Source organism: Lytechinus pictus, chromosome 7 (genome assembly GCF_037042905.1).
Source record: "Lytechinus pictus isolate F3 Inbred chromosome 7, Lp3.0, whole genome shotgun sequence".
NCBI classification, from domain to species: domain Eukaryota; kingdom Metazoa; phylum Echinodermata; class Echinoidea; order Temnopleuroida; family Toxopneustidae; genus Lytechinus; species Lytechinus pictus.
In genome coordinates, this window is record NC_087251.1 from 17,356,908 (window position 1) to 17,382,812 (window position 25,905).

The window sequence follows — 25,905 nt, forward strand, 5'->3', positions numbered from 1 at the left end:
GATGTCGACAAAAAATACCCCATACCCTGCTTCTCATAAGTTGCCTAAATAACTTAACATTTTTAATAGAAAGTGGATTTAACGAATATAATTTTACTTTTGGATTATCAAAAGAGAAATGACTCATCAAGCTGTGAGCCTATTTTATTTTTTGGTAAATCTAAATACTTTTATTTTCAATGTTTGGATTCATAGACAAAATGAAAGACCACATAAAAAAAAAAAAATCTGTGTGAAAGATGTCATCTAAACATTATTTATGGATGAAATCTACATTCCAAAATCTCCAAATTAAAAGTATTGCTTCCGCGCAGGATAAAGAAAGAAAGAAAAGAAAGATCTTATTTTGGAAAGCCGAAAAACAACTTGTCTAGCATTAAATAAAGTTTTATCGTCTTTTATAGTGAAAGAAAAGTGATATAAAATATTCCTGCCAAATCTAAATTTTTACAAAGGATCTATAGAAAATGATATACCGATTACAAACTTAATGTTGAGTCCAATAACATTTACAAAAGCTTTCGACAGGTTTTATTTAATAGTTGATTCCCTAGTCTCAGATAATCGTCATTCATATACGTTCTCATGTGTAGTTTTCCTCCTTCCTCTTGCAGTTAAAGGTGCGCTACTTTGGAGAACATGACACGTTTGTGAAATGGATAGCTCCTGGACATTGTTCTGCAACTCATCCCAGGTAACTTGCAGTGAATCGGCAGGCTTGTAACTAACCTTTACTTTTTTTTTCATTTATGCTTGTTTTTTTTTCATATTACTTCAAGTCATCACTATAACATAAACTGCAAAAGCTTGTTTCAAAGTCCTAGATTGCCGGTACTTGTTTTGTTTTTTTCATAATTCATGGCTCCTTGTATCTCATCTGAATATGTTTGATAATATGGAATTTCATCTTGATTCCAGTCTCTTCTGAAAACATCTTGCCTGAAATCTAAGTTAGTTTTGTATATATGTATTACTCAAATTGGTTCACGTCGCTTGGCATACCAAAGCTGAAATCAACATGATTGAATGTTTATTCGTCTTGGTTGGAAATTTCTTATTACCTTCATAGGAAACCATTTTTTGTTTTAAACTCAATATCAAGGATAAAATGATAAGTATGTTTGTTTTCAAATTATTTCAGTGAGGAAGAAACGGAGATTAGTTGCACCTTGGCAGGACTTCATGGTGTGAGAGTAAAATATCGTGACGATCATGATGGTGATTTAGTAAGCATTTATCTAATTGTTTCACATATAATTAGAAGTCATCAGTGTCATCAGTCATCAGAATATTCAGCAATGCATTATTGAAAAAAAAAAACAGTTTATTCACTCATCTTTGCAGGAGGTAAATTGTACAAGGTGACTTTATTGGAGTTTTTCGCTGATGAAATGAATTATATTTCATAATGGATGTACAGTATCATGAATTAATATGATTACCATATTTATAGCTAAGGGAAGAGAGAGGCACAGAGCAGCCAACTATTAAGAAAAATTATGATTTTCATATCAAATCATGCCATTGCGCTTTTGACCTTAATAATTACTATTTTGAAAGCATGTAATGATGCTCATTATTCGTATGATTGTGTATCTTTGTTTACATCCCTCTAAATGTTATCATCACATCATGCTTAAATACTGACTCGATCTTGTGTTTTTTCCGTTTTGAATTTATCATATTTACGCAAAAGAGAGAGTACTACAGATGATTCTCAAGCTGAGCCTTAAAAGAAAGAGGATTAATTTCTTTTTAAGGAATCTGTTTTTTTTATATTAACTTTTCAAAGAAATTTATAATACTGTGTGTCACACATGAATTTATGATTTTTATGTCAAAATTATGACTTTTGAGCTTCTGGATTACTACTTTTAACTTTTAATGGTTTGCAGCTCTAGAGGCAGGAAGAGACAGACAGAAAGACCGGGAGGAAAAAGGGAGAGAAAGGCTAATATAAAGTGATTGAAATGTATATAGAAACAAATTATGAGCATGGATTATATTCACTAACCGTAAAATATCTTTTAAGGAAATGCATCATCAAAATTATGAATCAAATTCTCTATAAACCATTATACAGTGCGTCCCACAAAAAACGAAACCGAGATTTATCGATGATTTATCATAACTTAATCACAAATACAATAGACACAAATTACCTACCATTTTAAAGCTTAGAATCTCCTCTTTCATCTAAAGTTACTTAGATTTTTTCTCATTCACCCATGAGTGAGCAAAAACAATTTGAAAAGGGGATACCAAAAAGTCACTTGGCGGGCCGTATCTGGGTTTTAAAAAGAAAACCACATTTTTAAAACGTTCAACATCTGCTCTTTAATTTGATACCTCAATTACAGAAAATGGTCAAGAAATAACAAAGTTCTGGTTATTTGAAATAAGGCTTGAATTTCAATAATTTCATAAAATGAAGAGGTTTTACAGGCTTGCGTTCAAACTCACTCGACACTCCGTTTTGTTGATGATCAGCCATGCATTAAGTCTTTTGTTACCGTGCGATAGCTTCTGTGGGAAACCAGTGAAAACACGTTTATTTAATGAAATTATTGAAATACAAGCATTGTTTCGAGAGATCATAACTTTTTTACTTCTTGACCATTTTCTGTGATTAAGGTATCAAACAAAAGAGCAGATATTGAACTTTTTAGTCATGTGATTTTCTTTTTGAAATTCAGATACCCCCCGCCAGATGAGTTTTTGGCAGCCTTTCTTCTAATTGTTCTTGCTCACTCATGCGTGAATGAGGAATAACCTAAGTAATATAAGATAAAAGAGGAGATTCTAAGCTTTACATTGGTAGGTCATTTGTTTATTGTATTTATGATTAAGTTATGATAAATCATCTCTAAATCTCGGTTTCGTTTTTTCTGGGACGCACTGTATATTTTCGAAAGGATGTACATCATCCTAACTATCTTGACCAGACTGATTTTTTTTCATACACCCCAAAAAGTGGCAACCTTTTATCCAACATCTCTCTTTATCATTTTAATCAGATTTCTTTTATAGTCTTACTGAAATGAAAATTGCAAACATATGCACAGATAAATAAGAATAGTATGGGTAATCTTTGCTGCAGATTACTGACCTCAAAGTAGTGATCATGAAGAATTCACCTACCTGTTACATGTGGTATGTGCTGGTTGAAAAAAGGTGAGTTGAATATTTTCCACTTATAAGCGATAATTAATTAATACAAAAGATGCTTTGAAGTTGTCTCGTTGACATACGTTAAGCATACATTCAGCTTTTATACAGTGCGTATCAAAAAAAAGTTTACACTTTGAAAAAGCCCTGGGAATTAAAAAATATACAACATGTTGGTATTTTTTAAACGTATAATCCTTTACCCTTTTTGTGCCAGCTGGATCTGAGGACATAACTGAATCTGAACAAAAGTTTATACCAGACATCTCCAGCATTTTTTCACTAATTTTTTTATCATTTAAAGTGGGTTTACATTTCATTTTTCATTTAATACTTGTTTCTTCACACTTTTCCCAAGCTTGAAAATGATTAACTAAATGAAAATCAAGCCTAGGCCATTTCATGTAAATCACAGCTCAGTGTAAAGCAAATAACGTCTCGATGGCCTCGGTGTGTGGGGGAGTGGGGTGGGGCGCAATGCACTCTTCGAAGTGTTTTGGGCAAGGAAACAAGTTTTAAAAGGTAAAAGATATCTTCAAATCAAATTTACTAGCTAAATTCCATGTGTTCTTCATGGTTAAGGTCTACTTTTATTTGCATAACTATTTCAAAGTTCTGCGCAAATCATTTTTCACTAACTTTTCAAAAGTAAGTGGTGCTCACTCAAGCGGAAATATTTTTTGACAGTTATATCGTCATTTGCTTAAATGGATCTTTACCAATGTTAAAATGTGAAAAAAATCTTCAGGATATTACAAATGTCTAATTTTACAGGATTTTTTCAAAGTGTAGACTTTTTTTGATACGCACTATATAGTGCTTTTTCCAAGTGCTTATGTAAAGGGGATATTATTTAGAAAAATACTCTTACTAAAGGGCAAGAACGGATATCATTAGGGAGAACTACTCCAGATACAAGGACCAGTGAAGCTTATATGTATTGCTTATCTTTCTTGGACATCATTTTAGGAATTTGTAACCAAAAATGATCTGTTCTAGAACGTGATGAATTGTTTCTGTCATGGACCAAAACCACTTTTGTATTGTAACAAGACTGTATATTTGGTTTATATCAAATGTTATAGTTTGGATTATTTGAAATTCTTATAACAGGGGGAAGGAATAAAGCAATCATCATTTCGACCTCTTAAAAAGGAATCAATAGATTTAAGATATTCCCTAATTTTTTACATAATATGCAGAAAATATAATCTAAAATGAAAATCACATTTGGAATAGAGTAGCCATGAGTGTGTCTTCACTAAAAATGACAAAACTTTGTTTATTAGATATCTGACAAGGTAGAATCATGATCACAGGACATTATATTTGGATTTTAGAGGTGATGTTGTGATTGATTCCTTGTTTTGTTGTATTGGTCATGAAATAAAACTGTTTTATCAATATCACAGGACATGGAGTGAGGATGAGATTGTTGTAAAGGTGTGGATATGGGATCCACTTCTTTCAAGTATTGAAGAAATGAAGCAAATTGCTACCAGACCTTCACAGGTAAAAAGCTTTTTAATGTAAACAATGCCATTCCTGATTACCTCCTTGTCGGTGTTTTTGTTATAGTTTATGAATGATGTACATTGCCATAACAACGGTGCACTATTGATTCTTCATTTTTCATGCTGGTTTCAAACCAAATGCCTTATAGCTAAACTGTAATTTTCTTTGTTGAACGTGTATGTAGAGCCACATGATTCAGGGTCTCACCTTTAATGTATAAATCATACAAAAATATACAATTTCCATTCGTTTTCCAATATTGCTAAGTGCTATCTGCTTCATTAGCTTTAGTAAAACATTAGCTTTATACATTCCTTCTTAAATGTGCAACATTGTATCAATTCTATTTCTTTTGAATGAAGGTGAACAATGTGAAGTGGATGTTGCCAAAGATATTGTATTACTTTCCCCTTTATATTTCTATATTCACTTGTGAACCAAATTTTCAAATTGAATGTTACCCTTATATTTAGCCGTTTTATATACTTTATTTTCTTAATTACAATTAAATGAGGAAAGTAATGTTACAATTGTTTTGTGCAGTACTGTATTCAGTTTTCGAAAGGGCTCAAAGCGCTAATAATAGAGGAGTGCAAAATGAGATATGAATGTAATGATACCTAATTATGTCAGCAACTTTGCAAAGTTAAATATTTCTTTGGGTTTGTGTTCCCTAAAAATTATTTCATAAAATTTTGAATGGTTTTCCAACAACTAGAAAAAGAAGTTGACAATGGCCCGCATTCTGAAGTCGGGTTTAACTTAAACTCAGGTTTAAAGTTGTGGTTTAAGTATGGGAAGCCAAAATTATAAATTTTTGTTTTAAGTTGTATGTTTTTTATGTTTACTGTGCTCTTTCCTGATACATCGATGGTGAAGACAATCATCTATTTATACTTCCTACACAATTACGAATGATTTGAGAGCTGAAAGTATGATATCCCTACTGTTAGTGATGTAACAATTGGCTGTCCATACTTACACCACAACTTTAAACCTGAGTTTAAGTTAAACCCGACTTCAGAATACGGGCCAATGAGTTTTTGATTGTCATTGTTGTTTATGCTTATCTCCATTTTAATTTGTAAACTTTATTTCGTGCAAATAAATGAGTAATAAGTATATCTAGTTCCCCTTTAGTGTATGATTTTACGATCAGCTTCATGGAATCCCTTCTATTTCTTTCAGTTTTCAGAAAGACTGACCAAGATATTCGCAGGTAAGGGCCAGATACCAGGAATGTTAGAATTGATTCCAGACCCACGATTTCATCTAGACTGTTCAAATATGACCTTCATAGAGGCTGATAGGTATGCTAATTATTTCGGTGTTTTCAAGGGGATACTGTACAAAGATTGATTTTAATGGACCCCACATTTCCATTTTCATATGCTTTATTTCATACAGCTTTTCTACAAAATGTGCATTCCTAAATTTGTATCTGATCTATAAATCTGGGGAGCGTTTCATAAACATTTTCATCCGACAAGTTGTCAGATCTAACAACTTCCCTTAATTATTATTGGTTTAGAAGCACTGTTACTATGGTAACTGTCGGATAAAATAAGACTCCATGAAATGCTCCCTAGATACAAATCTAAGGATTGAAATTATATGAAATACGAAGTAATGTATTTCTTCATATGAGGTTTGAATGGAAATGAAATAAAGTATTGAATTGAATGCTCTTATCAATTCAGAGTCAGTGTTTGATCTATAATTTGAAAGAATAGGATATACCTGGATAGATAAGATAGATGGATCGATAAAAAAAAACATGTGCACATATTTGTAGCATTATTTCTTCTGTCATTCCATTTCATTTGATGTAAGATAAAAGAGAATTGTGTACGAACTGCTTTGCCCATGGACATAATATTCTGTGCCGAGAATCGAACTTCATAATTTCATATATATAGTCAGGCACCTCAGACCATGCAGCTTTGGAGTCTCCTCTATATAGAATTCTTGTTTCGTTTATTTTGTCACTAATTGAAAATAGGACTTTACAGCGATATATTTATGTAAATATAAAGTTATACGACTCACTGAAAGTGTCAAATTACAGTTGTACATTCATGTAGATTAATGATCATTTTAAGTGTCGTATTTCTCGTCTATGAAGTATTTGGGAGTTCTACGTTCGAGTAGATCCGTGCAAGATCCATAAAGTGCAAGTAAGCGGCAAACCAAGCGTGGCCTCTCATGGATGTTTTATCAGGTATATGATATCAAAGAGTGAACTCATTAACATTTAGTTTTGTATCAGCATAATACATTTTTTTAATGATTTTATTCTGGTAATAATTGCGGTAATTCTTTTTTTTCTTCAGAATTTTTAGTTTATTTTCCCTGATAATAAATGCAGCTTTGTAGGTCTATGTATATCGAATACATCTGTTTAAGGTCCCTATGTGAGACTATTTCTTTTTTAGCATCTGTTACAAAAATTCCTTAAATTATACTTCATAGTATTGTAGTTGATAGTATAAATCATTCATTACACACGCAAGTAGTTATTTTCTGTGTGAATTTGGTATGGAATAAGAAACTTGGATAATGATAACGGATTTAAACAGTCACATGCAGTTTTACCACTCTGTTCAGGATTTTATCTCAATATACCCCAGTGTGTCACCAAAGGAAGCAGATATAATAAAAAAATAAAATAATGAGGATAAAGTAATTAATTGTCTTTTCCATTCATTTGAAGGGACACCAATGCAGTGATATCTTCAAAGTGTGTCGATGAAATACTGCACAATGAGGGGTCATTTACCTTAAAAGGTCAACCTGGGATATCCGAAGTATTCAAAGATCCCTGTAATCAGGAGACTGCTTTTGTTATAATGAGGTAAATATTTTGCTTTATTTTTGTTTTGAATGAATAACAATGAGATCAAAACTTTTTTGTTGGTTTCTTTGTTAAAAAAGTATGTGTTGCTGGGTATATTACATAGTTGCTCAGGTTTTTTTATTATTATTTCTGCTGCAAATAGATTCTGACTCTGATATTTTTGTTGTTTTTGTCCTTTAGTGGATATTGCTTATTTACTTCAGATGGTTTTAGGACCACTGATGAAATTGTGGTGTCATCGGAAGCTCTAATGGTAAGTAAAATTAAAATACTTTCTTTTAAATATTCACTACAACAGTAATTTGGTTTTTAGGGATTGAATACGCCCCCTCCCCTTATCTGTCCCCCATAAAATACAAAAATTCATAATTTCCTTTCTTAAAATAATAATAATGGTCTTTATTAGGCATCAAAACATTATTGGCAGCCAAAGGCTAAATTGTAAATGTTTGTATACAGTAAAAAGATTCACATATAAATTTAACAGATCAGTATACAAAATATACAAAATACAGAATATATTTATCTGAAATAAATTATTACTAATCAATATACACAAGAAAGGGCGGACTCCATCCAACCTTGCAAAGATAACTAGAGGAAAAAGGAAACATTTGATTGGTGGGACGGTATGAAGTTGATTAAGCAGTTTAAAAAACCATATCAAACTGACGGAAAGAAAGATAGATTTAAAAATGGACAAGAAATAATCATTTTCAGACTTATTATTCCTTTCACAGTTCAATGATAACTGTTATTAAAAAAAGGAAGAAATTAACCAAAGTAATTGATTGATAAATGTATAATTTACATTTTACCAAAATTAAATCCACTCCTTTGCAAAATAATTGCCATGCATTATTCAAAAGTTATGCTGTGATTCTTGACAGAAGAAAGGCAAGCATGTCATGATGTTTGTATCTTTGGGTATTTTAGGGCTCATCGTCAATTTTGAAAGACATTGCTATAACCACCAGCTTCATGATCTACCTTCTTGACGATGGCTCTGTACTCACACAGAATAGGTCCTCTGGAGAATTCATGAAATTGACAGGTATTTACCACTTCAGTTTATAAGGTAGATGAATTTGATCATTATCAAAGGATTGTTTGAGATTCATGACCAGGCACTTGCATGTCTAACCTGTCAATTTATTATCAGTAAAGGTAAGTCATATGACTGGCCATGGTTTTGAGATGAACTTGATTCATTCAAAATACAAGGATCCATACCCTTCTTACTGTTATATAATGGAGAAATAATACACACAAATTTGTTCAAATGCTATAATAAGAAATAAAACTGTGTTAGAATAATTGTTCCAAATGTATACTATAGATAAGATTCATAATATCTATCCGTGGGTGGGGCACCATAATATTTTTAGGCCACAAGACGACCTAAAGGTGACACCATTGTATTGTTATTCAATCTAATTACAGAGGTATAGAAAAACACGACCCAAACCTCTTATTTCTTCTTCCCCTTTTTTCTTGTTTTTTTTCTCTTTTGCTAATTGAAAAATCAATAGGGTCCCAAGCCCCCCCCCCCCTACCCTGTAGTGCCAACCCCCTGAATATGTCTCTCTTTAGTGTACTGCCTGTATAATATCATGATGATATAGTGTCTTAAATGGGTAATTAGTCAAAAGTAAACATTGACATGTGCTCTGAAAGATGAGTTCATATCTAATATAGATATATGTCTGATGTGTTATGAATATCGCCTGTATAATATTACATACATACATCATTGATTGTTTCAGTGATGGTAGGCTACCACCCCTCCCGTTTGTTTTGTTTTGTTTAAGGGTTGATTACATGGATTTCAAAATACATTGGAACCTGTTTATTACGACCACCCAATTGAGACAAGAAGAATGGTCCTAATGAGCAGGTGATCTGTATATATAGGTTGTTTTGATACATGTTTCAATAAGGAAATCATCCAAGGGAAACCAAACGTGCGGTCTTTATAGACAGGTGTTCCTTCTCTAAAGGTGGCCAATAAACCAGGTTTGACACTCTACTTGAGGTGTTCAATGTATATGAAGAAATCCAGTGTGTAAATTTTATGTTACAAAATGCGAATAGATAAGACTTGTTAAATAAATTACCCTTTATCTTCATCACTTGATCCTTTAGATGTGAATGAACTGGTTGCAATTGAGGGAAGGCCATCTTGTCACCACTCACAAATGCGTGAGGTAAGATATATTGTTTTATTTTTGTAAAACATTTGATTTAACATTTGTTACCATTTTAGTCTTCTGGTATTTTATGCTGGGAATTTGCGAACCGTTTAGCATGTTTAGACATCATTTCTCATTTAGTGCAACAATCTTTGTTAATTGCTAAAAAAAAATTGATACAAAATCCAACTCGAGGAAGCTCTTGAGGTATGTTGCCTGCATGAAATTGATTTTTTTTTTAAATATATCAGTTTTTCATTTTCTCATGAATTAAACAAAATTGCGATATTCAATGTTCATTAAGAGGTTATCTACGCATGCTAGCCAGATTTTATATTTTGTCTCTTGACCAGATTGAAAATGAGATGTTCCTCGGATGGGAAAGAGGAAGTATATATATCTTCCTTGGAACTGAGTTGATACAAATCATACAAGCAAGCAAGGAAGCAGTGCCGTTTATACAGTATCCATTTTGGCTTGATCAGGATCATATTGAGGCAAGTTATTCATTTCTTTTCAAGTTTATTCATTGCAAGTACCTTCAAGAAAAAAAAATGGACATTAAAATTATTATACATGCTTTTCCATGAAAGGAGTATATTAAAAAAAATATATATAGTATTCCGAACATGACTGCGTTCCCATGACAAAAGGAAGTTACGCTGTGGAATGAGTTTCTTAGTAAATGAAAAAAAAATGTGTCGTTTTATGTGGTAATACATGCATGTCAACTGTTTTTTGGTAATAGGCAGTTTTTTTTTTTTTAATAGGCAGTAGCAAAGTATGTTTTGCAGGTAGGCCTACATGATTTTTTTGTTAATTATCTTTACAGTATAGGGGAAGAGATGGGGAACACTTAAATGGCTTGTAAATGTCCTTGCTCTGAATTTTGTTTGGGCAGGTGTCAGTTGAATATGTTGCATTCACTGATGAATCCAATGGAGTCACTGTTCTGATGACATTGACAGCACCAGGGGAACAGTCTGTCTCTCTTATATTCAAGAAAGATTGGACTTCTGATTCATGGGGGAACCCATTGCCATTCTTCAGTAGGAAAGATGCAAATTCTCGTGAGTCATTCACATTATTCTCATGTTACTTTTTCATTGGAGAGAACTTATCTTTTTATTTTACAAGCGCGTTTTTCCTGTGTTTTCCCCGCCGTGTGTCATTGATATAAACAAGTTTTCATATTTTTAACCAGATATTTTTATGGTAAAGTGTTGTACTTGTATACGAACATATACTGGTTTTTCATTAAATTTTCTCATATTTCACTTGGCCTAGTTACCTGCAGGTCTTTGCCTGCCTGCACACTTTAACATTAATTCGAATATGAATTTATTAAATACTAGGTATAGTGAGACATTCACGTTTGCTGGATATAATATCAGGTTAAAAGGGTTCATGGATAAATGTTCACATATATCTTGGATGACGTTTAAACAAACGTGTTCCCTCTTTTTCTTTTTATATTGGATAAAACTTTTTTTTCCTTTTGACATGCAGTAAGTTCATAATTTGATACCTAAAAGCTAGTCTACGAGATCATTGGAATATTCTTTCAAAATCCAATATTGATGAAGATATTTCTTTAAATGCACATTTGATGTTTTTCAAAGATCTAACAAATAATGCCCAAAACCCTGGAATTGAATTTGCATGTTGCTTGATAATCAAAGAAGAAGACTACAAGATACATTAGGCAATTCATCTTGCTACGCTACCATATCAGCTTAATTCTCAAAACACAATTTTTTTTAAAAATTGTTTAGATACAGTATTAACAGTATTCATTCATTCATTTTCATAGCTGTTATCACTATGCTAATTTCTTACATGAGGAAATAAGACCAGGGTCTATCATTTTGAGAAGTATTATATTAACTTTATTTTACTGTGATATTTTGATACATATTCATACTTCAGTTATTCTTACTCAATATCTGTTTTATCGTGTATTTTACAGCTGTTTCTCTAATCCAATTACATGACACCGAGGGAAGCACAATACTCTGGGATCAAAATAGTGTTTACTATAACTATGCTAACGGTAGGCTCTTATTTTTAAATTGACCCGCATTCATTAATTATTTAAGTTAAATGCCTTATCACATACTACTGTCTAATGATGTATTCTGTGGTATATGTTGATTTGACAATGTTTTTCTTCAGCTGGTTTAGATTTAGGCAGTCAGTGCTCTCCCTCTTTTACCGGTTATGACAAGAAAAATCTTATTCAATTTACAGCTGCCGTCTAACATCTAGTGAAATTTGTTAGCAGGCAGATGTTATCATGACAGACGCCAGATTGTAGCCACTACGTGACGTCCGATGCCTTAAAAATGAATCAGCACTTGAACTTGCAAATCAGTGGATTATCTCTTGGTACACAATTGTGAAAAAAACTGCCTAGTCAGCTAATGGTCAAGTTACAGAATATATCGGTTCTGTGTCATAAACTTGCAATGTGAACAAAATTACAATGAATATTATTTGTTACAGACATTTTAAACAATCACATTTGTCATTTTAACCGATGCATTAATTTTGAAATAAGCATGATGAACAGTTTTTAAAAATCCAAAAATGCTGTTGACAGAAGCATATACCGCTTGAGATTTCACACTCTGCGACCCATGGTCTTAAAGTATGATCTGGTTGCATCTGGCATCTTTTGCAAAATCATGAAAAACACCTTAGGTACATAGAAATGAAGAGTGGAAAAGAGACTTTGAAATTGCAGAAACAATGAAAGATATGAATGCAAAAAGGAGTGAGAGATGGAATGAAAAATGAGAAAAAAAAAGAGCAGGAAGAAGCATATATCTGTTATAAAGAGATGAAAACGGGATGCAGAAAATGAAATATATTGTGAATGCATGGGGTTTGATTGATCAAACGAAACTTTGAAAATTTTCGTTATTGGAAGTGCGGTTAAGAAAAGGATATTATCAAATCATTTTATTTCAGGGTTTGACCATGGCATCATGGTGATTCATAACGCAGTGGATGAAGATCACAATGATGAAATAGAACCATTTATCAAGCAGTTAACCATAACTATGGCTGGTATAAACATTGTTTTGTCATCTGAAAATGTACTCTTCACATCACAATATCACCAGAGGTTCCTCATTGGAGTAAGTGAAATATTTGCTTGTAAATAATTTTTTGTTGTAGCGGATGGGCGATGTAATTGATTTCATTGATAGTAATATTAATGCAGTTCATCTCCCAAATATGTAGCTGCACTCAGTAAACCATTTTTCATTATGCCATTTTGTTGTTTCATCTTGATTCTGTTATATTTATGATGGAAGGGAGATTTGTTTTATAATTTGAAACCATCTTGTCTTTTGAACATTCAAAGTTAAAATTATAATCTAGTACCATTGTACTCCATTTGTTTCTACAGCATTCTTCACTAGCAGCTCCTGAAGAGGATCTAGCTATATATACCAACTATGTTGATCAAGTCTATATTTTAAAACTCAATGGGTGAGTGCTTTCATATTCTACTTTCCTTTCAAGACGTTCTAAATACTACTAATATTTGTTTTTGTCCAGCAAATAGTGATCTTTAGAAAAAAGTTTATCATAAAACTCAAGAGAAGCTGAGATTGTAATAGTCCACATATTCAATTAAAGTTGCAGCTCAACCACATCAAGTCAATTCAATTTTTATACAAGGAATCTGGAAAAGAAATGAATCAGCAAGATAAAAAAATATGAGAAATACAACAATCGAGGTTTGTTTGACAAAAATCCATTAAAGAACAATTCAGTTATGTATTTTCCAATGTAATAATCTTATAACACACATGTCCACCCCTCCCTCATTTATAAATCAATATTGGTTCCATAAAATGTTATTAGTTCATCATGATTACGTAATATATATTTGCTTATTTGGAGAAATATGTAATAAAGACTTTCTTTGAAGAATACCATTGGAGCTTTTGTGAAATAATCTGTTTGATAAGATATAGAATGCAGAGCTGATATAAATTCATAGATTTCTGGAAAAAGACACTTTATTCAATTTAAATGACATTAAGGGAAGCTGCTTGCACTTTGGTGTCTCAATGAAAAAGAAATCATAACTTTGTTACTCTAATGGAGTTTCACCAAACCTTCATGAATGAGCTTCTATCATTTTCTAATGTTATTAAAACTAAGAAGTTGATATCATAATGGTCAGGTGGACTACCCTTCCAAGGAGATAATAGAGTGATTCTGCATCCTTTCTGATTTTTGTCATTTTCTTTCTATTAACCTGTACTTTGTAGATCAAATATAGTAAGAACAAGTTATGCCTTGAAAGCTGACATTGGAAGTATTGTTACCCAGCTGGAACATACTGAATGTATGGTAAGCATATTTCAATAATTGTTGTATTCACTATATAAGTATACCATATTCAGTTATTAAAGTACTATTCTCCCATTCAAAGTGATGAAGCTATTTGCATCATTTGAAACATGTAGTAATTATTTCTTCCTTTTTAATACTCCTGTGATATTTCAGATATTTAGAAATGTATGTGACTACAATCGCCTTTCTTTTTCTTCATTTCTTCATTTTTTTTTTGAGGGAGGGGGAGTGGGGATGCTTCTACTAGTATGTAAAAAAGTGAAATAACAGGGACTGATGAAATTCTTTCCTTTTTCATATTGACTCAGTATCATGAGTTTGAAGAGGGTCCCCAATATGAAGTTTATTATATGGATCTGAGAGATTCTGCAGTCATCTGGGCTCAGCTTGTATTCCCGGCCAACAGGTATAATGATATTCAGGTTAGTACTTAAAAACCACATAAATTAATTATAATGTTTGCTTATTTCTGTATTTTAATGATTCATTTTGAGTATTCCTTTTCATAATTAAAAAAATTTATTACATATCAAGTAAGTGTTCTTAAAGAAATTAATATTTATTTTTCTCACTCCATCTAGACGGTGATCAACCGCCCAAACAAACTTATCATTCAGGAACAAACGATGAACGATTTTAACCCAGGGAGTAAATTGATTAAGAAGGTAAGGTATTATGTAAGATACACATGCAAACTACTCTTATCCACAGTCACTTTCACAGTATTCGAATGGCATTGAATATTGAACACACACAGTGCTCATTTAGTTTCTGCCTTGGTTTTCATGTAGTCAAACTAGTCATTTTGGGGGCATTTTGGTCAGTGCCTTAAAAAGGCCCATTTAAAGAAAAAAAAATTGACATAAAATATAATATAAAAACTATAATAATGAAAAAAGGCAACAATAAAAAGGAAATTCAAATCTAGAATCTACATAGCTGGTTCATGGATGGATCGATAGATAGACAGACAGACAGACAGATAGATAGAGTGCAGGGTATTTATATTCATGTTCTTATTATATGTCTGGATATTATGTTCTCATCCGTGTGAGTGCAGATTCTCAGTTTACACAGCAATTTCGTGTTTAAAGAGGGTAGAGGATATGAGGAAGCTTTGGAAGCAGCTACAGGACTAGTTACCATAGAGATGAAACCTAAACGATATGGTATAGGATGTCGCTCTCCTTTCAATATGGTAATTATATCCCAAATTTGAATTTGATAGATCTATAGCAAGTTAGTGGACATTTTTCATTGGAAGAGGCACACTTAATTTATTGCTATATTTAGGGTGGGGGTGTGAATTTCATTGGTAAATCTTCTTCATGAATTGGTTCACAAGTGCTTTTGCTGAGAATGTACCAGTTTCCTGAGAAGAAAAATAATTGAAATGGGGGAGGGGTAAGTTTCTAATTATTTATTTATGTCGTGTTTTGTTTTCTTTATCATTGGAATCATAAGGAAAAATATGAAACAACAATAAATAAAGTCGATTTGGTGGATATTGAATGTTTTTATTGTTTCGCCAGCATAGCAGAACGAGACTAAGCGCCGCTTTTCCAACGGTGGCAGCGACGACGTCGTCGTCAACATTGAAATCTTAACCATGGTTAAGTTTTTAAATGTCAACATAACTTAGAAAGTATTGACCTAGTACATGAAACTTGGACATAAAATTTACAAAGTATTACTGAATATCCTGCCTCAGTTTCAGGTCACATGACTAAGATCAAAGGTCATTTAGGGTCAATGAACTTAGACCATGTTAGGGGAATCAACATCGAAATCTTAACCATCAAGTTTTTGAATGTCATCATAACTTTGAAATTATTTAAATCTATAGTTCATGAAACCTGGACATAAGTGTATAATCAAGTATCAGTGAACACCCTGCGTGCCAAATTATAGTCACATGACCAAGGTCAAAGGTCATTGTCAATGAACTTTGACTACGTTGGGGTATTTATTGAATTGCCATCATAACTTTTATGGATCTTGATCATGAAACATGGACGTATAAATACAAGTATCACTGATCGTCTTGCACGAGTCTTAGGTCACATGATCAAGGTCAATGATCATAATAGGGTCAACACATTTTATTATCATATGATTTTTTTTTGTGTGTAAATTATTATTCAATACTTGTTTTTAAAGTCAGCACTGCCGCTATATTAAATCGCGCGATGCAGGCGAGACTGCCAGAAAAAAATAAATGCAAAAAACTTGTTTGCAATTTTGAATTGATGAATCATTGATTGATTGATTGATATCCAGCACAGCAATCAAGGCTTTCTGTTGCAAAAAGCATAGCAATAATCACTTGCAAATTCATAATCCACTGCAATATTTAATTGATTTGGTCTATTGAAATTTTACTTTTTTAGTTTTCGGTTAATTGCAATTTCAATCATTCATCCTTTCATAATGTTTTCTGTTTGTATCTATAGGTATCTGAGCTTGAGATAGCGTGTCCTCCTCATCGACACATCAGAGTTCACAAACCTGAGGAATGTGAAGAATACGGTTCATATGTCATAAACAAGTTAGCACATTACTTTTACTCATTCGACATTGTCGTTGAAGATCAAATTTTGAATAATTCACAATGTATTTTTTTTGCTAAATTGAATAAAGTAGTCAAATAACTAAATTGAAGAAAATAGGCAAATAAAAAGACCTTGTACACTTTGATGTATTTCCATGGAGCATCCATTTCTTTTAACCAACTTAAAGTTAAGGAGGACTTTATTTTTGATAAATCAATGAAACCAGGCTGTAATTATGAATATGATATTTTGAGTATTAAAGGTTGACCTTTGTGTTATTCAGTAATCTGTATTATTTTCTTATTTCGTTATTAGGAAATCCTTTGCTCAAGTGAATGATGAACAAGCTGCATCTGAGATGGTAATAGTATTTTTATAGTAATATAATAGCAAAAAAATAAAACAAGAAATCCATTAAAAAGAATGATATCAGTTAGCCACTTATTTAATACATATGATAGCAAGCTTAAGTCCAAAGTAGATCTGAATTAGTTCTGATAAAAGTAAAATGTTTAAAAAGTGCATTTTTGTTAGTCTCCTATATATGTTATATAATCTAACAGTAATATTATTTTCTTTTCATAGAGTATGATGAGATAGCACCTAAACCTAAATAATTCTTTGATAAAAGCCCTAAATTAATCAAGGTAGAGAACTTGTTGAGAAGAAATTATTGTAGAACGGCAGTTAATTATTTGTATTCGTCATCCCCTCCCCATTACCAAAGTTTAGACTTAATCTTGAATTTTTTTTAAAGAAGATGCTAGTGGTTGTTGATTAGAAAATTTGGATTTGTTTTATTCCCCTCAGGTTGTTCAATATGACAAGCAATTATATGGATGTCCGTTTATTCAGACTGCTAGGGATGTATTCAAACCAGAAATTGATTTGTAAGTTTAATGGTTGATTTTTCATCAATCTTTACTTTCGTTGGCCACCATGACACAAATATTTTTAACATTATTATATCCAAAGTGTAATTGCTTTGAATGTGATTATGCTTTGAACACAGCCGGCGATCCAGGATGGACACCCCCCCCCCCCAAAAAAAAAAAATGAATAAATTGAAATAAGAATTAAAGCTTTGATAATTATTTTTCTTTTAATTCTAGTCAAAAAGCCAAAAATAAAAAAAAACTGACAAATTTATTGGCCAGTCTATTCTGGTGCTTATCCATTATCTCTCTTTCTATCTTTTCTCTCAGCCCCTCCCCCAGGCACCTCTCTCTCTCTCTCTCTCTCTCTCTCTCTCTATCTTTTCCTCTTTTGTCATTCTGGTGTTAATGTTGGACCAAGCTGTAAGGTCTGGTAAAACATAATTCTAATTATGAGATATCTATTAAACAATTGTATATGCTTTATTTACTTTGCCAGATATGATGAAGACACGTTTGTAGAGACAATGACAGCTGGTTTTGTGATGTGGGAAGACAATGGCCGACATGACTTTACCTACACAGCATCCATGAGTTTGGTAACCATTGTTTTATTTCTTTGTTTCAAAGACAGACAAGTAGAAATCTGGATGATTCTGATCCAGTCTTTTAATGTTGAAGAAAAAATATCTTTATGAACCCTCTCTCGAATAGAATCAGTGGACATCACTTTGTAATTTTAACTTTACAGTAATTTCTTTGTTACCTGATTGCTAGGAAAGCATGATTGCTTTTAACATCTTTAGGTAAGCAACCAAAGAACCAAATGTTAATTGTCCTCTCCAGGTAAAGGACCTTAATTCAAGATCGAGGGCCAACTACCTTTTATTTCATGTTTATCTTTAATTCAATCACATCGATGGATATTGTTTTTATATATAAACTGATGTTATAAATGTAGATGGACAGATCAGAGAGACGCATACTCCAAGAAGAAGGTGTTGGGTCTCAAAAATTAAAAAGAAGGCAAATAAAGTAGGAATATTTCATAAGAATATCCTGAAAACAAAAAAAGGGGGGGGGTTGACAATTCCCCCTCCAACAAAAAACAAAACAAAAAAAGACACAATGTCTATAAACATTCTGACAAGCAATTTTTTTTATATCACTTTAAAATGAGGGGAAGCACTTATAGGGGAAGTTCAAAACCATTTATTTTGTGCTTGTCCATCATTGTCCATGTACTGGATTCAAGCATATTCCATGGCTAATCAATGTACTCTTCACCATACAGGCTGGATGTCTCCGATTGGCACAGACATGGGATAAGATGAAAGAAGGCGTAGCTGATGGTGTTCCAGTTAAAAACATATGGGGTCCTCATGTGAGTACATTCTAATATCCTTTTTTATTCAAATACAATGATACCAAAAAATCTATTTAAATAGTTGAATCTCTGCAAAATGAAAATAGCTGATAATAGAGAATGATGAAGTATTCCAAGTATCAAGCATAGTATATGTACATAGTAACTTTGGTATATAATGGACATATACATTATAAATGTATTGTTAATTTATACTAACTTAATATTCCCAGTCTGTGACAGAAAGTTCAGTCTATTACTGTATCAGTTGATAGTTCAGTGGATTTTACATATATATACCACAAACCTCTCAAACCCTCCAAATCTGGAGGAAAGAATTTGCATTTTAAACTCCTGTTTAAATAGGATTTTTCTATTTTACTGTGTATTCATATGGGAAATGCAATTTCTTTCCTTTTTTTGAGCCAAATCATCCCTACTTTTCAATCAGAAATTTTGGGAGGTCTGATACCATCAATTATAAAGGTGAGTCCCACGATCAACCCTAAGCTTTGAGATACAGGGCCCTGATATAACTGCATTACCCCCACAAACGATCTCGTGAGTCAATTATAGAGTTATCATATCTCTCTAAATTTACTTCAATAATTATAGGTCTCCATTGAAGACATGCATGTACTTGTATATATTTTTACCTTTCCTATCTTAAATAGAATTATGAGAATTGCTTCATTTACGAGGTAACGGAGATGGCGTTGCTCCAAGAACCGTATCAGATCTTGAACCAGTCAGGAAATAATAGTATCAGATGGCTTGCCACTGGCTATAATCAGCTTTATCTCTTTTCTCTACACGTTGTAGATCCTTATTACAGGTAATACGCATTTATTTTTGATTGAATAAAAAGAATGATTGTTCATATAAAAGTAATGCATATGGAAACATATTACAGGATCTTATAGAAATAAATACAAAGGGACAGGAGAAACCTTCCCTAAAATTGTATGACAAATTGTCAGATGTGACAGCTATCTTGATTTTTGAATGGCCGGGAAGCACATTTGTCTGATTGTTGGTATGATAATTGCCAGATATGAAACTATAGGCTATGTTAGATGAAATATGACGAGCCATTTCATGAAACGCACCCCAGAGTATGTATAATTCCAGTATCAAATTCTCACATAAGATCCCAAATACTACAGAAAATAAATTACCTAAACATAATTAACTACCTTTTATTAATTTATTTTTTTTGCTTGATCCATTTTGACTGCTGAAGTGTAGTTTTATGAAGCAAAGTATTTTGAAATAATTAACTTATAATGATGAAAATAGCAATATATATATAACATGTTTGCTATCCACTCAATACAATAGTTCCCAGTTGCAATTTGCGGTTAAACGAATTTCACTGCAACCCAACCTCAAAATTATGATATTTCACCTATTCATTCTTTACCTATTTCCTTGTATCATCATCATCATCGTCTTTGTTATTATCATGTATAGTTATTGCAGTTTGGAAGCGCGGGTAGCTGTGATTGTATCTGATCAAACTATTGTCGGAGTCAGAGAGACACCACTCCTACGCATCTCACTCGGTACATTCGCAGCGTTGACTGTGTGCATCCTCTTTGCTACATACTTCCTGTACAGACGTGGTCACATACACGAGTTAGCACTTGATTTACACCGTAAGTGTTCCTCATCAATGCGGGGGATGTTCCAGAGAACCCAAGAAATATTACCCTTTTTATTTCGCATATTTTGGGAGAAAGGGCACTAATTAAAGAAAACGGATCCTTTTCGGCATTTTGAAGACGAAATAGGTGAAGAGCAATCAAGATCTCAAAATAGCATTTTTAATATGTTTTTTTTTTCCCTCAAGGCATGCATACTAATTTTTGTGTGATAAAATAATCTTTGGAGTGATCTAGTCCTGCATAGGTGATTGGCTCCTGGCATTAATCATAAAATTCCTATTGTGATATACCACACTCTAATACTAATGCACCATTTATGATTATATATATCTCATCTTATTTCTACTTCGTTTTTTGTTTCCCCATTTCTTTTTTTTCATTAAATGTATTCATGATATTTAGATCCGTCTGTTAATTGTGTATCGATCTATAAGATGATGAAAATGAATATTGAACCTTATTTTATTCTCAATAGATTACTTTTACAAGTATTGTTGCCGAGTTAAATTCAAGATAAACTATATATTTTACCATCAATTTTGAATAAGTATATCAGTTTGCTTTTCTGAAGTATTAAACCACCGTGACTTAGTGATATTCATCTTAAAAATGTTTATTCTCTCTCTCCCTTAGATAATTATGGAGAAAAAACGGAGGAAGACAATGAACAAGAAGCTGCAGAAGAAACAACAAATGATTGAAGACTATGATTTTGTACCGGTAGTTTGCAAAGTAATCATGCATAATTTCTTACATTCTGACGTCTGCTGGAAAGAGCGGTGTGTACCACAGTGTGTTTCATATTGATGCACACTGTGTTTCACATTGTGATTGACATTGTGTCATACCGTGAATCATACTGTTAAATTCTAGCATTCTAACAGTGTGAATAAGTGTGCACAGTCTCACACTAAGTTTCACAGTGTGGCGACATCTTGATGACCCACTGGAATATTTTCACAGGATTGCTACAAGGAAAATTTGTTGACTTTACACCCAAGCATTCCTTGATAAACTCCTTGGTTACAATACTGTGGAGGGGGGCATACTGAACACATTGTGATCACAGTCCATTGTATGAACAAATTGTGAACACAGTCGATAGCACAGTCCACTATATGAACACATTCCGCTATATTTGAGCAGATTGTGAACACAGTTCACTATATGAATATATTGTGAACACAGTCCACTATATGAACTTATTGTGAACACAGTCCCATGGCCACTATAAGAACTAATTGTGAACCCAGTCTGCTATATGAATGCGTAGTGCACACAGTCCACTAAATATAAGCACATTAATTGTGAACACAGTCAGCTATTTAACTGCATGAACACATTAATTGTGAACACAGTCAGCTATTTAAACACATCGTGAATACAGTGTATACTAGATGATCATACTGTGAACACATAGTCCATTGAAAGAACACATTGTGAACACATGCAGTCCGCTATGTGAACACATTGTGAAAACAGTCCGCTATATGAACACATTGTGAACACAGTCCACTATATGGACATATTGTGAACACAGTCCACAATATGGACACATTGTGAACACAGTCCGCTATATGAACACATTGTGAACACAGTCCACTATATGGACACATTGTGAACACAGTCCGTTATATGAACACATTGTGAGCACAGTCCACTATATGAACACATTGTGACACAGTCGACTATACGAACATATTATGAGCCCCTTGTGGGACGTTGCTCTTTCCAGCAAAGATAATTTGTGCCAGCTTACAGAGAGTTGTGATTGAATTAAAATTGAGTTTGAGTGATCAAAATTTTATTTATTCTTTCATTTCCACTTCAACAAAATTTACAGTGTCAAGCAGAATTTTAAAAATTGCAGAAATTACAAAAGGGCGCCCACTGGAAACCATATATAGCTTGTTTATGCATGTTTCCTGCCATATATAAATCATTAGAATATAAATTTTCTTCATTGACATTCAGATGATAATTAACAAGGATCAACAGAATATAAAAAAATATAGTGAGTTTAATTATTATAATGATTATAACGAGTATCATAATAATACTAAGTATAATGATAACAAGTTCATCTTTTATCGGGTGGGGATGATCACATTATGAAATTTCCAAGCTTCCACCATCCGATACATAACCAATTGTATATTTCTCATCAGCTTTTATGAACTTCTTACTGTCTTTTTTTTTGGGGGGGGGGGGGCGGGTTGTCAAGAATTATCAAAGTCACGAGTTGGTTACAGAAACCCTTATAAAAAATGTGCGAACTTTTTACGGAGCGAAATTGAACTACAGTACCTTGAATAAACAGTTACTTTTGGAACTTGGTTTGCACGCCCCCTCCAACTGGAAAAAGAAGGGGAAAAAGCATGAAAAGCTTTATTCAATGGAATGTAATCCTGTATTTGTTTGAGGCAATTAACCTTGCTATTCATGTACATATATAATTCCTAAGTTTATAAAGTGCAATTAATCTCGTTCTTGTTAGTGTTCTCGTTTTATATAATGGCTTTCTTCGAAGGAGTCAACTTATGATGATTAAAAAAAAACCTTGGCCTTTTCCTGCATTGCACCACCATGGATCTTGGTGTTGTTTTTTTTTAAACATAATGCATATATTATTATAAAACCTGTTGTGAGAGTGAAAAGATTATACTTTTACGAAGTTGTTTTCATCCTATACTAGTAATATTCTGATAACGTAATAAAATGTGTGAGTATTGTATCATGTTTGATTCTCTTGAATTATATTATGTTACTTATAAAATGTACATGTATTTTAGATGCTTTTTGCAAAAAAAAAAAAATATGTGATAAGTTTTTGATTGTAATTAAAATTGACATATCAAAGCATACGTATCATTTTCTTATATAGTAAAGATTTGTTTGAATTAAATGTTCTTCAAGTTGGGAAAACAAATGTATATTGCCTTTTTTGTTAGTTTTTCTTTTGATATTTTTTTGCTTGGCGCATACATTTATGTCATACTACTTTTTCAGCCTGATCAATAACAAAGCTGTGTTTATAAAATATGGTCGCATCGTATTTAAAATATTGCTTCCCGTCTTACACTGGGTTACAAGCTTCACGCTCGCATTATTTGACTAGCGATGACCATTCCTGAATTCCAACGGACAGTGTTTGAAATTCTCCAGGCTGAAAATAATGTTTTGAACTAACACTGAAAATATCAAAATCTGACAAGGAATAACGAAGTTATGCCATTTCAAATATTTGCATTATTTCGATGAACAGGACGTCTATGCAATTCATTGATATTCAGTGAGAATATTCCCACTTGTTCTTTTGTATTTTTATTACACTGAAGAGTACATTTCACAACTTTCTGATGTTTATCCATTGAAAATTACAACTAAAAATTTTTCCATCTTTTCTAAGAATGGTGACTTTCGGATATCTTATTCCTTCAAATTTTGCACTGATGGTGTGAACTTGTATTCACAATATGTAACTAAAAATTGAATGCATATAACTTGTGTAAAGTAGCAAAATTGCCCAATTCCAATTTTTTTTAATGCGATATGATGCATATTAAAGATGCGTATATTTATATTTAAAAAAAAAAAAAATCAATTTTGGTAAAAAATGGATTAAGCCCTTTTTAGAATCAAGCTCGTTATGTTTAACCCCCCTAAAAGGACTGGGGGCCATCATGCCCCCCCTCGACGCTTCGCGCGATATTTCCGAAACGCAAAAAAGATAGCGCCGCAAAATTTTATGACTTTTCTTTGAATTCTCGCGGAACTTGAGACCAATTCGTGACATACGGGTGAAGCATCGCGACGGCACGTGACTTTTTACGAGACAATGTCATGCAGAAAATGGCTAATTTTTAAACGTTGTGTACAAAGTCTATGGGAGATGAAATTCATAAAAGGGTGATTATTTTTCGCTCAAATTGGTCTGCTTCGTTAATTTAGGGTTTAATTGAATTTTCAATTGGTCTGTAATAATTTCTATCAAAAAACAATGAAAAACAAAAGATGAAAAAAAATATTCTAAAAACAGAAAAATACATAAGGAAAAAATTGGCTTTCGCAATTTTTCTTTGTAGAAACCTTTAAATTAGATTACAAAGATGCATGATATGTGGAAAAAAGAAGAAAATTTTATGTTAAAGGACAAGTCCACCCCAACAAAAAGTTGATTTGATTAATAAGAGAAAAATTTAACGAGCATAACACTGAAAATCTCATCAAATTGGATGTAAAATAAGAAAGTTATGACATTTTTAAGTTTCGCATAATTTCACATAATAGTTATATGCACATCCTGGTCGGTATGCAAATGAGGGAACTGATGACATCACTCACTCACTTTTTCTTTTGTATGAAATATTCTAATTTTCTCCTCACTGTCCTGTGAAAGTTTTATTTCTCACTGAACATGTGGAGTTACCATTGCTAACATATGGTTCAGTCAAGTTGGTCTTTATTGTCAAATCTGTATAAATTGAAATATTATTTAATTCAAACAATAAAAAACAAAAGAAATAGTGAGTGAGGGACATCATCAATTCTCTCATATGCATGTGGGTAAATTGTGCATATAACTATTTTGTGAACAAAAAGCGAAATTTCAAAATGTCATAACTTTCTTATTTTACATCCGATTTTGATGAAATTTTCAGCATTATGCTTGTCTGTTTTTTTTTTCTGTTGATTCAACACAACTTTTTTCTGTGGTGGACTTGACCTTTAAATAAGCAAATAATGTTTTTCACGAATAAATTTGCATATTTTTTTATTCATAACAAATAAAAATAATAATTGTTCTCATAAATTTTTTTATAATGGCTTGTAGCTTATGCGAGAAAAATTTCCCCCGATCAGCCGCTCAGAATTGAATTTTATTCCTTTTTTTTGAAGGGGTAGTCGCTATATAGCCTACCTGAAACATCACAAATATGTAACAATCTCATAAGCCCCATTCAAATCAGTAGTGCGAGCGCGAGCTAAAATTTTTGGAAATTTCATATACTTTGTCCTGAAAATTGAACAGTAGAACAATAGCCTACCTATGTCCTGAAAATTGAAAAGTAGAATAATATAGGCCACCCAAACATAAATATATAATAATCGCATAAGCCCAAATAGCGCGAGCTAAAATTTATGTAAATTTCATGTATTTTGTCCTGAAAATTGAACATTCTGGGCAAAGAATGTTTGTGATCCTGCATAAACAAGTTGCGTATGTATAATTACTGTGAAGCGCAAGAAAGTTTTAATATACATGTATATTATCTAGCCTGATCGAAAAGGGACCTGTTTGAAGGACAAAGTCCACCCCAACAAAAAGTTGATTT

At 32.5% G+C, this 25,905-nt stretch overlaps 1 protein-coding gene across 1 annotated transcript; it reads left to right on the forward strand.

Annotated features, from left to right (window-relative positions):
- Positions 1 to 12,722: 12,722 nt before the first annotated feature.
- On the forward strand, positions 12,723 to 21,270 carry LOC129265952 (cation channel sperm-associated auxiliary subunit epsilon-like). The gene is made up of 14 exons (XM_054903853.2): positions 12,723 to 12,875; positions 13,151 to 13,233; positions 14,025 to 14,106; positions 14,418 to 14,531; positions 14,691 to 14,774; positions 15,170 to 15,307; positions 16,563 to 16,657; positions 16,977 to 17,022; positions 17,472 to 17,551; positions 18,036 to 18,135; positions 18,831 to 18,920; positions 19,577 to 19,737; positions 20,376 to 20,560; positions 21,203 to 21,270. Exons 1-14 carry the CDS (start codon positions 12,723 to 12,725, stop codon positions 21,268 to 21,270), a joined length of 1,479 nt encoding a protein of 492 aa, XP_054759828.2.
- The last annotated feature ends 4,635 nt before the right edge of the window (positions 21,271 to 25,905 follow it).